Here is a 16,313-nt window from a genome sequence, read left to right as displayed (position 1 = left end):
TTAAGGAACCAGGAAAAGCAGATCAGACATAAATAAATAGAAAATTAATGAACTTAAAGTTTAGGACAAAGTATTAGAATAAACCACAGAAAGAAAAGGCAGAAAGGAATGTAAGATGTACAGGGTATTGTAGAAAGGTCCAACATATGTGGAATTGGAGTCCCAGAAGGGAAAAAAAATAAGGCAAAAACTGTTAATTTTCCAAAACTAGGTAAAGACATCAGCCTGCAGATTTTGAATGTACTACAAATCTCAATCAGGAAAAAAAAAAAGAAGAACAAAACAAAACAAAAGAACCTAGTTACATCATATTACAACTGCTGAAAACCAAAGACCAAAAAAAAATTCTTAAAAGCAGACCAAAAAAAAAAAAAAAAAAAAAAAAGTTAGACTGGACTACCTTGAAAGGGAGCAACAAAAAGATTAACAGTCAACTCCTCCGTCAAAACAATAGAGGCCAGAAGATGATGGAATAATATCCACACATAGAAGGGATAAAAAAAACCCAAAGTTGGTGTTTCCAAAAGATCAACAAACTAAGTGTTTGTAAGGAGACGGAGCAACTGAAACCCTTATTCGTGCTGGTATGGATATAAAGGGGTACCATCACTTTGGAAAACTAGCAGAATCTAGTGAAGCTGAACACATGGATTCCTGTAACCCAGCAACTTCACGTCTAGGCCTATACTCAAGAGAAATGCAGGCGTAAGTCCCATAAGGTTGTCCTCACTTCAGATGCCAGTTGCAAGTATTAGGTGCCCGGGGTACACAGACTTCTGTCCAACCTGGCTACAAAATCAGGGGTTCCCCCACACATGTCTCCTTCACGTTTGACCATTTGCTGAAATGGCTCACAGAACTCAGAAGGACACTTTACTTACCATCACTGATTTATTATAAAAGACACAACTCAGGAACAGCCAAACGAAAGAGACGCATAAGCTAAGGTATGGGGTTGGGGGGTGCACAGAGCCTCCACGCCTTCTCTGAGCACACCACTCTCCCAGCACCTTGGTGTGGTTAACAACCTGGAAGCTCTCCAAATCCCATCATTTAGGGATGTTCATGGAGGTTTCATTATACAGGCATGACTGATTAGATCACTGGCCTTTGTTGATCTCCAATCTCCAGCCCCTCTTCCCTCCCCAAGGGTGGCAAGGATGGGCGCCTGAAAGTTCCAAACCTCTAAATAATTTATGGCTTGATCTTTCTGGCAACCAGCCCCCATGCTGAAACTGCCTAGGGCTCCCAGCCACCAGTCATTTCACTTGCATACAAAAGACACTCTTGTCACTCCAGAGTCCAAGGATTTGAGAGGCTGTGTGCCAGGAACCAGGGACAAAGAACAATATTGTAACAAAAGATGTTCCTGTGACCCCTATCACTCAGGAAATTACAAGTGTTTTGGAAGCTTTGTGTCAGGAACCAGGGACAATGACCAAAGACAGTCATTGGTCTTTTGTCAAAGATCAAAGAGCAACAAAATGATGTTTTGGGCCAAAAATGGATTGCATATATGACAGTATTCCCATAAGATTATAATACTGTATTTTTACTGTACCTTTTCTATGTTTAGATACACAAATACTTACTGTTATATTACATTGCTTATAGTATTCAGTACAGTACATGCTGGACAGGATTGTAGCCTAGGAGCAATAGGTTCTACCATATGGCCTAGGTGTGTAGTAGCTATATCATCTAGATTTGTCTAAGTACATTCCATGATGTTTGCACAATTATGGAATTGCCCATTGACATATTCTCAGAACATATCCCCATTGTGTTAAATATACACAACTGTATATTTCTCTTATTGTATTGGAGTTAATCTAATAAACCACACAGCAATTACCATATTTAGTGATACAGTGCCAAAAGCTTTTCCTCTGAGATCAAGAATAAGACACGGATTTCCCCTACCTCCCCTTTCATCCAGCCTCGTACAGGAATTCCTAGCTAGAGTCATAAGGTGAGAAAAAGAAACAAAATATTTAAAAATTAAAAAGAAATGAAACTGTCAATATTCACAGTTTATAAAATGGTGTGCCTAGAAAATCCAAAATAATCTGTGGATAAATGATTAAAATTAATCATTACTGATCATAAAAAAGTAGAATGCAAATATCAATTGTCTTTCTATATAACAATAAAAAATAAAATAATTAAAATAAAAATTAAAGATACCAATTACAAGAGCATCTAAAAATACCAAGTACCTAGGAATAAATCTGGCAAAAAATAGGTAAGGCCTCTATGGGGAAAATTATAAATCTTTACGGGGAGACATTAAAGACCTAAATAAAGAGAGAGAGAACATGTTCATGGATAGGAAAACTCAATACTACAGGATGTTGTCCATTTGTGCAGATTAATCTACAGGATCAATGCAATCACAATCAAAATCTCAACTGTTGTTTTGTTGTTTTTGTTGTTGTTGGAATTTGACATTCTGATTCATTTTTTGTGTATGACCCATTGCACACTTAGTGCAAAATCCTTTATTACAGTGATTCTTCTATTATTTCTGCGACGTAAACCAGGGAAGCAAACTCTGACAAAAATCTACCTGGCTAGGCCGGGCGTGGTGGCTCACGCCTGTAATCCCAGCACTTTGGGAGGCCAAGGTGGGTGGATCACAAGGTCAGGAGATCGAGACCATCCTGGCTAACATGGTAAAACCCTGTCTCTACTAAAAATACAAAAAAAAAAATTAGCCGGGTGTGGTGGCGGGTGCCTGTAGTCCCAGCTACTCAGGAGGCTGAGGCAGGAGAACGGCGTGAACCCAGGAGGCAGAGCTTGCAGTGAGCCGAGATCGTGCCACTGCACTCCAGCCTGGGCGACAGAGCGAGACTCCATCTCAAGAAAAAAAAAAAAATCTACCTGGCCGAGGGAGAAATACAAACTAGAGAAGAGAAACAAATTGCTATGAATAAATCAGGATTTGCATGAAGTTTGTCTTTCAGCATTTCTGTTGCTTGACTGCTTCAAACACCAGGACCCTTGCAGCCTAGTGGTTAGGATGTGGAGCTCACAAATGCCCTTGCTGAGCAGTAGACCTGGGCCAAAAACTTGAGTTTCTTTCATCATCAGAAAAATGTACAGTATGTAAAATTTCCATACAATTTCAGGGGGAACCCAGACCCCCTAAAACTCATCCATGACTTTGAAAGATCCTGAGAACCCAAATTTAACAACCCTAAACAAAGCAAGACTAATTGAATTCTACCAGTTTCTTTTATCATCTTAAATCTTTCACTCTCTTCTTATCATTTTTGCCAGAGTTCTTTATCTATTAAAGGAAATTAACACAAAAAAAAAGAAGAAAAGAAAAGGGAGAATGGAAATGGTATAGTTACAGATCAATCCATTTGAGCCATACAGATTGAAAAATACTCTATATTTTCATTATTCTAAATAACAGTGGCATTGCTTTACATTTACAACGTATTACTTAAAGTCACTTATTTGAAAACAAATCAATGGCAGTATACTTGAGAAGCATTTCTGAAAAGGGTCGTTAGTGGTCAATCCAATTGTTAAATGCATAAGAAAATACAAGTTGACTTACAAAGAGGTTATACATTGCCATGGTACGGTATCGCTCCTGGACGTCCCTATATCTGAGTTCCATGACTAGAGATTTACTTCTAATTTCTGCAATTGTTGCAAGGACAAACTTGAGATCTTCAAGGGTATTGGGGATCTTCCTAAGGTTTTTGGCCAGGTGCTATAACAGAAAGTACAAAGAACACTAAGCAAACACAGAAAAAACAGTAATGGCGCAAATGAAGACCCAACTTACACAAAAAGTAGTTTCAATTACACACAGCAATTGAGTACCTCCATCTCTTCATGGAGATTATAGAGCTCCTCTTTTGCTGACTCATTGAGAAGTTTTCCAAGCGAAATCACCCAGGACTTGGCATTTTCCTGCACTGTGTTTGCCAGATGCCCGAGCTGAAGTCTGATGCAATGCTCATCCTTAATTAGAGGGTGGCGCATAACCTCATAGGCTATCTTGGAATAGAACTGCAACTTTTCATCATATGCTACACAAGGAGGTTTCTTGGCAGCAAATTTCTCCATCACAATAGCTTTGTCCAATTTCCAGAGAGGTCGATACCGCTTCCATTTTTGTAGATACTTCATAAGATTGATCAGAATCCTGTGGACATTTTGGGGGATCATAACAGCTTGTTCAATTATCTGAGGGTTCAGAGAGATATCATTGTAAAAGTTTATTATAACAACTTCTTCTTCCTCCCCCTTCTGAGGGGGGCATTCTATGCAGCTGCCATTCATCCAACGAACAAAATGCTGGCAAAGTAAGAATTAGGAGAAAAGACAGTATTTTAGTATTTATTTTACCTCCAACATACATATTAGTATTCAGTAATAAGTCTTGCCAGTAATGGAAAATCACTTTATTATTAATAAATTATTTGAGATTCAAAAATTACCATAATCCTTTGTTCCTCTCATCAAGAGATGGAGCCTATTTCCCTTCCGGAGCGAGCCTTGTGACTTAACTTGACCAATGGAAAGGGGCGGACATGGTATTATGCAAATTCAAACCGAGGATACAAGAAAGCCCTGCAGCTTCTGCTCTCATGCTCTCAGAACCTTGCAACCACCAGCTAGAGCTGGTCTACTACACCACGAAAGGCCATACACAAGAGAACCCCAGCCGCCACCCATCAGAGCTGTGCTTGAGGTCATCAACTGCTAGACACGAGTGAGCCCAGCCAAGACCAGAAGAACTGCTCAGCAGAACTCAGCCCACAGAACCCAGAGCTAAATGATTATTGTTTTAAGCCAGTAAGTTTTGAAGTGGCTTGTTATAACATAAAGGCCAACTACACCATGGATGAATAAAAAAAACCTTTATTTCCGTATTTACAGAGGAAAAAACACACATTCAGGCAAATTGACTGCTTAGTGTCCCAGAACAAATCTGCTAATTTGACATCTCCCTGCTGTAGAGTTAAGGCTCTGTTTTTTGTTTGTTTGTTTGTTTTGTTGTTTTTTTTGAGACAGAGTCTTGCTCTGTCGCCTAGGCTGGAGTGCGGTGGCGCAATCTCAGCTCACTGCAAGCTCTGCCTCCTGGGTTCACACCATTCTCCTGCCTCAGCCTCCTGAGTAGCTGGGACTATAGGCGCCCACCCCCACGCCCAGATAATTTTTGGTATTTTTAGTAGAGATGGGGTTTCACCGTGTTAGCCAGGATGGTCTTGATCTCCTGACCTCGTGATCCGCCCACCTCGGCCTCCCAAAGTACTGGGATTACAGGCGTGAGCCACTGCGCCCGGCCAAGGCTCTGTTTTAATCAAGCGTGAGTCATAACAGCAAACCATGGGTATGTGACACATTACTTCTCTGAACAATAGGCTCACCATCTGTAAAATGTGAATAACAACTACTATAGGTTGGTGCAAAAGTAGTTGCAGTTTTGCCAATACTTTTAATGGTAAAAACCACAGCTACTTTTGCACTGACCTAATACTTCTGTTTCCAATATTACTAATAACAGTAATACTAACACTAGGCGGGGCGCGTTGGCTCGCACCTGTAATCCCAGCACTTTGGGAGGCAGAGGCAGGCAGATCACGACGTCAAGAGATCGAAACCATCCTGGCCAAAATAGCGAAACCCTGTCTCTACTAAAAATACAAAAATTAGGCCAGGCGCAGTGGCTCACGCCTGTAATCCTAGCACTTTGGGAGGCCGAGGCGGGCGGATCACAAGGTCAGGAGATTGAGACCATCCTGGCTAACATGGTGAAACCCCAACTCTACTAAAAAAAATACAAAAAATTAGCCAGGTGTGGTGGCGGACTCCTATAGTCCCAGCTACTCAGGAGGCTGAGGCAGGAGAATGGCGTGAACCCGGAAGGCGGAGCTTGCAGTGAGCCGAGATTGCACCACTGCACTCCAGCCTAGGCGAAAGAGCAAGACTCTATCTCAAAAAATAAAATAAAATAAAAATACAAAAATTATCTGGGTGTGATGGCACATGCCTGTAGTCCCAGCTACTCGGGAGGCTGAGGCAGGAGAATCACTCACACCCGGGAGGTGGAGGTTGCAGTGAGCTGAGATCACACCACTGCACTTCAGCCTGGTGAAAGAGCAAGACTCCATCTCAAAAAAAAAAAAAAAAAGTAATACTAATACTAATAGCTAACATTTATTCAGAGCTACTGATTGCCAAACACTGCACTAAGCTGTATACACGTGTTATATAATTTAATCCTCCCAACAGCACGCACTAGAAGGTGAATGGTATTATCATTTCCACTTAGCAGAGGAGGTAAAATCAGAAACTAGTTAAAACTTTGGCTCATTATTTTTTGCCATGAAATAGGAATCCTGAAGATCAAAGAGTTCAACCATATTAAGTGGCCTAGCCATGCATGTTCATTTGCCAAGATCTGTTTAATGAAATACATTTTTAACCTTATCTAAGAGAATAAGTAAAAATTATTTTCATTTAAAAGAAAAAACTTATGAAGCTGAAATAATACAGGCTTCACCAAGAGCCTCAAATCCATCTATTAGTAAGGAGGAAAGTTAAGTTGGCATGGAATATTGTGATTAATATTCATAATGTTTTATAGGCCAACTTTCCTATTTATTTACCCCTTAAAAATTGCTGTTTCCCTTACAAAGGAAACATACATAGCACCTATAACATACAGCACCTATAAGACAATTTATGTAACAGAGACTTAATAAATAACTGTCTTAGCATGGATTATAAAACATGTACCGTTTATTCATCTTTTTTTTTTTTTGAGACGGAGTCTCGCCCTGTCGCCCAGGCTGGAGTGCAGTGGCGCAATCTCGGCTCGCTGCAAGCTCTGCCTCCTGGGTTCACACCATTCTCCTGCTTAAGCCTCCCAAGCAGCTGGGACCACAGGCGCCCGCCACCACGCCCAGCTAATTTTGTGTGTATGTGTGTGTATTTTTAGTAGAGATAGGGTTTCACCATGTTAGCCAGGATGGTCTCAATCTCCTGACCTCATGATCCACCCGCCTCGGCCTCCCAAAGTGCTGGGATTACAGGCGTGAGCCACCGCGCCTGGCCTTATTCATCAATTTTTAAGTACGGTGAAATGAAATTCCCTATTCTGATTTCTATACTTATTTTTATGCCCCTAAAAATGCCTGAAACATGTCTGACTTGCTGAACAAGCCAAGTGAAGAGGAAGATGCCAGTGTGCTGGGGGGTGATGCCCCATACCCACAAAGACAGCTCTATTTTCCAATTTGGGGTAAGACATAAACCTTGGGTTTTCTGCCAGCAGATGTTCATTCAACAAACATTTACTGAGAACCAACTATGTGCCAGATGTTCTTGGTGCTGGGGATTCTAAAGGGAACAAAATACTCAAGGTCTGTATTCCCATGGATCTTACATTCTAGTGGCCTGAAAGGATCAATAGATAAATAAGCAAGGAAAAAAATAAGAAAAGGTTGGAGAGTGGTACGTGGTAGGAAGATGGGAGGGGGGTGACGGGAGAGAGAGGACAAGAAGGTCAGGGGAGCAGAATGTTCCAGGTGAGGGAACAGATATGGAGATCTTTGCAAGAGGAACCCATGGTGCCTGCTGGAGGCACAACCAGGCAGCCAGTCAAGCTGCAGCATGAGGGAGCATGATCCTCGTAGGACTGAGATCAGAAAGGCAGCCAGGGGCTAGAGCATGGCGGCCTCACAGACCGCACAAAGATATCTGGATTATGTTCCAAGTGTAATTAAGTCATGGGGTGGGTGGGGGCAGTTTACAACAGGGATGACATGAAATGATATGTTGTTGTTGTTGTTGTTGTTGTTGTTGTTGTTGTGTTGTTTTAGAGACACGGTCTTGCTCTGTTGCCCAGGCTGGAGTGCAGTGGTGCAACCATACCTCACTGTACCCTTGAACTCCTGGGCTCAAGCAATCCTCCACCTCAGCCTCCCAAGTAGCTAGGAACACAGGTGTGCACCACCACGCCTAGCTAATTAATTTTAGTTTTGGTAGAGATGGGGGGGTCTCACCATGTTGCACAGGCTGGTCTGGAACTCCTGGGTTTAAGCAATCCTCCCACCTCAGCCTCCCAAAGTGCTAGGATAACAGGCGTGAGCCACTGCACCTGGCCTGATTTGTATTTGTTTAAGGTAATTCTGACCACCGGTGGTGGAGAACGGATTGATGGAACGTCACTGCAACGGTCCAGGAGAGCGGTGATGGCCACTTGGGACAGGAAGGTACTGGGGGGACAGGAGAGAAGAGGAGAGATGGGAGGTATGTTTGGAGGACTTACTGATGTGAGCTGGGCAGGGCTGGGTGAGAGAAGAAGAAACAAGGACGAGTTTCTGGGTCAAGCAATTGGTTTGATGTTGGTGCCATTTCCTGAAGTGGGGAAAACTGGGGGATGACTGAGTCACAAGGCAGGAAGTCAAGAATTCCACCTTGGGCTGCGGGCAGTGGCTCACGCCTATAGTCCCAGCACTTTGGGAGGCGGAGGCATCCTGAGATGCCGTCTGAGCAAGGACACAAGCACCTCCGCTCTCACCTTGGTGATCTCCACGCAATTCCGGACACAATGGAAGCACATCTTGTCGATCTCATTTGTGTTGGGATGAAGGATGATCTCAGGTGCCGTCAGAATGGTTTCAGTGTGGAACAGAGGGACATTTCCAAGGATCAAAGAATTAAAAGACTGCAAGTTCCTAAGAGGGGTTGATGAGAAAGACTCAGAGTGTATCTCACTAGAGTGAAATACACCAAGCAATTGATGGAAATGACCAGGGCCACAAAAATCACAGGTACAGGCAATGGCACACTGCGAGGCTGTCCTAGACAGGCTGGGGTGAGTCTTACTTAAAATACTCTTTTTTTGCACTAAATTTATACAAACAGTTCATTTCCACTTTTGGAAAACTGAAGACCTTTTGGTTGGAAAATAGTTAAACAATAATGACTTCCAAAACCTGCTCAACTCTGGTAAGGAAAAAGGAGCACTCACATCCCCACCCAGCCTGCCCCATTGGCTCCATCCTTTCCAGGATCAAAGTAGATGTGACACCCAGGGATGGAACTTCATCAGCCTCCAGCCCAGTCTCCCTGCTTCCCGCCCCCTGGCCCACCCCCATCCAGTAATTCACATGGCAGCCAGAGACACTATTTTAAAACATCTAGCGGGGCGCAGTGGCTCACATCTGTAATCCCAGTACTTTGGGAGGCTGAGGTGGGAGGATCATTTGAGCCCAGGAGTTTGAGACCAGCCTGGGCAACACAGCAAGACCCTGTCTCTAAAATAAAAATAAATTAGCTGGGCATAGTGGCACACGCCTGTGGTCCCAGCTATTCGGGAGGCTGAAGTGGGAGAACTGCTTGAGACAGGGAGGTTGAGGCTGCAGTGAGCCATGAACATGCCACTGCACTCCAGCCTTGGTGACAGAGTGAGACCCTGTCTCAAAAAACAAAACAAAACAAAAACATCTAACTCCTCCCTCTCCCTCCTCCCTTCTCTCTCTCCCTCTCCCTCTCACTCCACCTCCCTCTCTCACCCTCTCCCTCCCTCCTTCTCCTTTTCCCTCCCCTTCTCTCTCTCTCCTCTCTCTCCACCTCTCTCTCTCCCTCTTCCTCTCTGTTCCTCTCTCCCCCTCTCCCTCTCACCCCACCTCCCTCTCTCACCCTCTCCCTCCCTCCTTCTCCTTTTCCCTCCCCTTCTCTCTTCTCTCTCTCCCCTCTCTCTTCACCTCTCTCTCTCCCTCTTCCTGTTTCTCTCTCCCTCTCCAGGCTTCTCCCTTCCTCTCTCCCTCTTCCCCCCTCCTTATCTCTCTCTCTCTCCCCCTCTCCCTCTCTCTCCACCTCTCTCTCTCGATCCCTCTCCCTGTTTCTCTCTCCCTCCCTCTCCTCCTCTTTCTCCAGTTGAAAACACTCCAGCAGCCTCCCATGGCTGTCAGATAAAATGCAAGCTCCCTGCCGTGGCTTCCCAGGCTCCCTGTGACCTGATCCACCCCTGCCAGCCTCTCCAGCTTCATCCCCTCCTTCAATCTCATCCTTCCTTCTTTCTGTTTCTTCCACTGACCAAAGGCCCACCTGTGGGTCTTCACAGCAGTTTTTGGCTTCCCCCAGAAAGCTCTTCCCCCTTTCAGCTCACTCCTCATCTTCAGGTCTCTACTAAAACGTGGAATTTCCGGGGTCTTTCTTGACCACCCAATTACAGCAGCAACTCCATTCTCTCCCCAGAATACTAGGCTGCTTTATTTCTTTTACAGAACTCATCTCTTTTATGTCTGTTTCCCTGTGTCCTGCCTTCTCTATGAGGTTAGAGAAACTGCAAGGATACAGGGGCCTTGTCTGTGACCAGAGTCTAATCCAACAGGCAGCACAGGGCAGGCTTTACTCAACCTTGGATGGATGGATGAATGGATGGATGGATGGATGGATGGATGGATGGATGGATGGATGGATGTGTGGATGAATGTGTGGATGGATGAGTGAATGAATAGATGGATGGATGGATGGATGATGGATGGATGGATGAACAAATGAATGAATGAGTTAATAAGTGGATCAAAAGAAAACATAGCAGGGCCGGGCGCGGTGGCTCACGCCTGTAATCCCAGAACTTTGGGAGGCCAAGGCAGGCGGATCACGAGGTCAGGACATTGAGACCATCCTGGCTAACACAGTGGAACTCCGTCTCTACTAAAAATACAAAAGAATTAGCTGGGCGTGGTGGTGGGCACCTGTAGTCCCAGCTACTCAGGAGGCTGAGGCAGGAGAATGGTGTGAACCCAGAAGGCGGAGGTTGCAGTGAGCCGAGATAGCGCCACTGCACTCCAGCCTGGGCAACAGAGCAAGACTCCGTCTCAAAAAAAAAATATATATAGCATATTAGTAAGGGAAACACTATAGGAGGTAGCTCCATGTAAGGGACTGCTTTAGGAATGTAAATTAAAAGTAGTAACAGAGAATAAATGAAATACACAGAAAACAGAGTTATTTAAAGGATCAACTTAGAGAAGTTTGCCAAACTGGGTCCAGAAAACAAGAAGACCAAAGGTTTTTGTTTTATTTTTCAGTGTATTATTCCAAAAGAGATTTTTAGCAGCTCACAAAGATACTTTAACTGCAGTAAGAGATCCTAAAATCAAAGTGAGCTAAAGTAAGGAAAGAAGAAGACACTAATCAGACACCATTTCAGGAAATGATACTGGAGTCGGACTGCCCAGGTTCAAATCCCAGCCCTTTCTCTTACTGGCTGTGTGGTCCCGGACGAGTCACTTAACCTGCCAAGATTCTGTATCCTCCTCTGTAAAACAGGGATGAGAATTGGAAAGAGTCCAGCACAGAACATGGTGCAAGGTAAGCTTTCCTATGTGTTCAGATGAGACTAAAATGTGAATCATAGATACCTACGCACTTGCTGCATTTAGGCCACAAATTTGGTTCTAAGCTTCCTAGCAGCCAACGTGAAAGGGAAAGCTATGAAGTCAACAATCCATAGAGTCCGTATCACTTAAAAACCAAACAAGAAAATGAAAGCAAAAAATGAAAAAGAAAAATGTCAGGCAGGGTGGCCGGGCACAGTGGCTCACGCCTGTAATCCCAGCACTTTGGGAGGCCAAGGCGGGCGGATCATGAGGTCAGGAGATCAAGACCACCCTGGCTAACACGGTGAAACCCCATCTCTACTAAAAATACAAAAAATTAGCCAGGCGTAGTGGCGGGCGCCTGTAGTCCCAGCTACTCAGGAGGCTGAGGCAGGAGAATGGCATGAACCCGGGAGGCGGAGCTTGCAGTGAGCCGAGATCGTGTCACTGCACTCCAACCTGGGCGACAGAGCGAGACTCCATCTCAAACAAAAAAAAAAAAAAAAAAGAAAAGAAGAGAAGAATGTGAGGCTGGGGTCAAAGAAGGAACTAGAGTCATTTCTTCTGGAGTTCCCCTTCATAAGGAAGACATTGCGTGATAAAATGAACACTACTCTTGACAATATAGACGTGACGGTAATGGTGATGGATTTCACAGGCTGGTTTCCTAGAATGATCCTAAACTGTCAGCCTCACACCCCAGAACAGTCTGTGGGCCACCAACGCGATGGGGTCCAGGCACTCAGCTTCCAGCTGGTCTGGCTGAGCTGCTGAGAGTGAGGCCCAGGAGGGAAGGGACAGAGTCTGGCGTGTCAGAGGCTGGCACATGAAACAGGCATTCAACACGCACAGACCGCGCTAACTAGGGGTTGACTTGAAATCAGCAAGGAATAGGCCATGTGTCCTTCACGTCTGTCACTCTCAACATGAACAAGGAAGTCCTCTGGGATTCTGGCCAATATTGAGTGACAGCAATTCTCTGCTGCCAGCTGAACACAGGCTCACGATGGCTTTCAGACAGTTGAAGTGGGGAGAGGGATCCTTGCTTTTTTGGAATGTTGAGGGGCCTAACAAGATCATGAAGGTCATCCCTCCATTCTGGGAGTGCCCTTCTGCCAGAAAGCCTCTGACCATCCAACTGATTTTCATTCTCTACCTTGCCACCCCCTCTAACTGTCCATATTTGTCAACTGTTTTAATCTACACACACCATTTTAAAACATGCAACAAGATGAACTTACTTCAGGATGAGCTTTGTCAGGACCTCATACATTTTCTTTTCCCAGTATTTGTAGTAGGAGGCCAGCTTGGGGGCCTTGCCTGTGTTGGTGTGGACGACCAGGCCCTCAACTTTGGTCAGCAGCGGTCCAATGGCAAGATACCACCGGACCATGTGGTCCACGTCGCTGGCCCTTTCTCGCTCAATGTGTTCAAAAAATTCCTTCACGCCTGGAGAGAAAGATGTCTGTTAGAGCTGTCCACGAACACAGGGAAGGACAGCACTCAAAAGGCAATCCAAACATGAGCTGTGTGTCTTAAAAAAAACCAAAACCAGCCTCCAACCTCAGCACAAAGCAGAACATAAGTCAATATCGGAACACACACTAAGCAACAAATAAATGACAACCAGTTACGCACATCCAGTGGCTTTTATACTTTTGGGCAATCTTGTTTTTCTTCAATTCTTTGTTGACATATCTTGAATTCCTTGTTGACTAGTCTAAGACCACTTAAAGTATCTTTCTTTTTTTTTTGAGACGGAGTCTCACTCTGTCACCCAGGCTGGAGTGCTGCAGTGGTGCGATCTGGGCTCACTGCAAGCTCCGCCTCCCAGGTTGACGCCATTCTCCTGCCTTAGCCTCCCGAGTAGCTGGGACTACAGGTGCCCACCACCACGCCCGGCTAATTTTTTGTATTTTTAGTAGAGACAGGGTTTCACCGTGTTAGCCAGGATGGTCTCGATCTCCTGACCTTGTGATCCGCCTGCCTCAGCCTCCCAAGGTGCTGGGATTACAGGCGTGAGCCACCGAGCCCTGCCTAAAGTATCTTTCTTTAACAAGTAAATGTGAGCCCATAAAAAATACAACTAGCTTTACTGTTACAAAGTTATCAACAGAGTACCACAGGCTTTCGCAGATGAGGTGGGAGGATCACTTGAGGCCAGGAGTCCAAGACCAGCCTGGGCAACATAGTGAGCCCTCGTCTCAGAAAAAAACAAAACAAAAACAAATAAACATGAATTTGTTAAACTAAGCAATATATAAAACATGACAAAAAGTAATAGCTACCCGTGATTCTTTCAAGTAAATGACTGAGAGCATTAGAAATGGTTTGATGCCATTCATGGAACATACAAATACATACGTATATTTATAGGTACATATATACACATGTATGTATATACAATATATTTTCTCATTAATTCCATAACTGGAGAACCCAGAAGTCAGATCTACCTGGGAGTTCTTCCTCACTTTTAGCAGCTGGATATTTAAAGAGATTTATGGCCTCTATTAATGTCAGCCTGGAAGAAATGTCATCTGCATTCTTATGAATCTGGTGGACGAGAGACTCAAATTTCCCAATGGCCTGTTTGCAACCAGTTATATAGTCACCAATACCTTTGAAGAAAGAAAGAAAGAAAGACATTTGGCTTCCAACTCTGTCTTTCCACATCCCCCCACCAACGTCTGTGATGTTAATACTGGCATCCCTTTGCAGGAAAGACCCGCTCATTCCAACCCCTTGGGTCTTTGGGCTGGCAAAGATCCACTTTGAACCCTAAGGGACTGGGACAAGGAGTCCTGAGCCCAGAATCAACCAAGCAATGCATCTCTTCTATTCAAATGTTAGCACGGCCCTGGCTGGAGCACCATGGGGAGAAAGGGACTATCAAGCCTAGCTGTCTTCTCACTGCTGGAGCTCCCTGAACCTCCACTCTGCGCCACCTGCCCGCAGCCTCCTCTGGCCTGGAGCTTAGACGAACAGCAAGAACATGAACAGTAAACTCGGGCTAAGTACTTAAGATCGGTCTCACTTTATGAAAATAAAAACCCCAAAGTGGATCACAGACTATACTGGGAAACATCATACTATAACATTTTTAGAAACAAAACACAAGGAGAGAAAAAAACTTATGATTCTTCGACTTGACAGCAAAAGTAGAACCCATTAAAGGAAAAATTGATACACTGGACTTAGTTGAAATTTACAGTTTTTGCTCTACCACAGGCCCTCCTACGAGAAAGAAAAGACAAGCGACAGAGTGGGAGAAAATAGCTGCAAACCACACATCCAATAAAAGACGAGTATCTAGAGTATACCAAGGATGCTCAAAACTCAACAGTAAAGAAAACAAACAATCTAATTAGAAAATAGGCAAAAGACATAAAAAGACGTGTTGCTGAAGAGGCCATACACATGACATATTTGTGCTTATTAGCACATGAAAAGATGCTCAACACCATTAGCCATTACAGAAGTCAAATCAGAACCATGAGATATCATTACACAGCTATCAGACGGCCAAAATTAAAAAAAAAAAAAAAGTGACAGCAAAACGGGCCAGGATGCAGAGAAACCAAGTCACTCATATATTGATGATGGAAATGTAAAATGGCGCAGCCGCCCTGTAAGACAGCATGACAGTAAAACAAAAACAAAAACAAAAAAAGGCCACAGGTGGTGGCTCACGCCTGTAATCCCAGCACTTTGAAAGGCCAAGGCGGATGGATCACTTGAGGCCAGGAGTTCAAGACCAGCCTGGCCAACATGGCAAAACCCTGTCTCTACTAAAAATACAAAAGTGAGCCAGAAGTGGTGGCAGGTGCCTATAATCCAAGCTACTCGGGAGGCTGAGGCAGGAGAATCGCTTGAACCCAGGAGGTGAAGATTGCAGTGAGCCGAGATTGCCCCACTGCACTCCAGCCTGGAAAACAAGAGCGAAACTCCATCTCAAAACAACAATAACGGCCGGGCGCGGTGGCTCACGCCTGTAATCCCAGCACTTTGGGAGGCCGAGGCGGGCGGATCACGAGGTCAGGAGATCGAGACCATCCTGGCTAACACGGTGAAACCCCGTCTCTACTAAAAATACAAAAAATTAGCCGGGCGTGGTAGCGGGCGCCTGTAGTCCCAGCTACTCGGGAGGCTGAGGCAGGAGAATGGCGTGAACCCGGGAGGCGGAGCTTGCAGTGAGCCGAGATCGCGCCACTGCACTCCAGCCTGGGCGACAGAGCGAGACTCCGTCTCAAAAAAAAAAAAAAAAAAAAACGACAATAACAACAACCTTAAACTAAACATGCAACTACCGTGCAACTCAGCAACTGCACTCCTGGGCATTTATCCCAGAAAAAGTGAAGACTCCTGTTCACACAAAACCCTGTACACAAATGTTTATAGCAGCTTTATTCGTAAGAGCCAAAACCGGAAACAACCTAGTTGTCCTTCAAAAGGTGAAAGGCTGAACAAACTATGGTACATTGATACCGTGGGGTATGCTTCGAAAATCCACAGACTGTTGACACATCCAACAAGGGCAGATCTTTGAAGACTTAGGCTGAGCAAGAAGAGCCAAATCAAAAAAGGGCTATGTGTTATCTCATTTATATAACACTCTGAAATGACAACATTACAGAAATTGAATAAAGATTCATGGTTGCCAGGGATTAAGGAGAGGGCAAGGATGGGAGGGAAGTGGCCTTGACAGTACTCGCTGTGGTGTTGAAAATGCTCTCTATCTCGACTGTATCAATGTCAATATCTTGGTTGTGATCTTCTAGTTTTGCAAGAAGTTACTACTTAGGGAAAATGACTGAAGGGTACGAAGGCTCCCTCTGTCGTAATTCTTAATAACTGCATGTGAATCTATAATTACCTCCAAATTACATTTTTAATTAAAAAAATAAAAGTAAAGGTGACCTTCTTTTGGGAGAAATGTGCTTTGGG

General features: G+C 44.3%; 1 protein-coding gene across 1 annotated transcript in view; it reads right to left on the bottom strand.

The window, feature by feature from the left end:
- The window catches only part of DNAH10 (dynein axonemal heavy chain 10), a 174,562-nt gene that overhangs the window by 118,328 nt on the left and 39,921 nt on the right, over positions 1 to 16,313 (bottom strand). Inside the window, exons 17-21 of the mRNA XM_008964478.4 lie at positions 13,823 to 13,987; positions 12,608 to 12,815; positions 8,555 to 8,711; positions 3,844 to 4,320; positions 3,572 to 3,730 (exon numbers count right to left, since the gene is read on the bottom strand). Of these exons, the coding sequence (XP_008962726.2) occupies positions 3,572 to 3,730; positions 3,844 to 4,320; positions 8,555 to 8,711; positions 12,608 to 12,815; positions 13,823 to 13,987 (1,166 nt within the window). The remainder of the gene's footprint in view (positions 1 to 3,571; positions 3,731 to 3,843; positions 4,321 to 8,554; positions 8,712 to 12,607; positions 12,816 to 13,822; positions 13,988 to 16,313) is intronic.

This window comes from Pan paniscus, chromosome 10 (genome assembly GCF_029289425.2).
Source record: "Pan paniscus chromosome 10, NHGRI_mPanPan1-v2.0_pri, whole genome shotgun sequence".
Classification (NCBI taxonomy): domain Eukaryota; kingdom Metazoa; phylum Chordata; class Mammalia; order Primates; family Hominidae; genus Pan; species Pan paniscus.
This window is presented reverse-complemented; position numbering and strand designations above follow the sequence as displayed.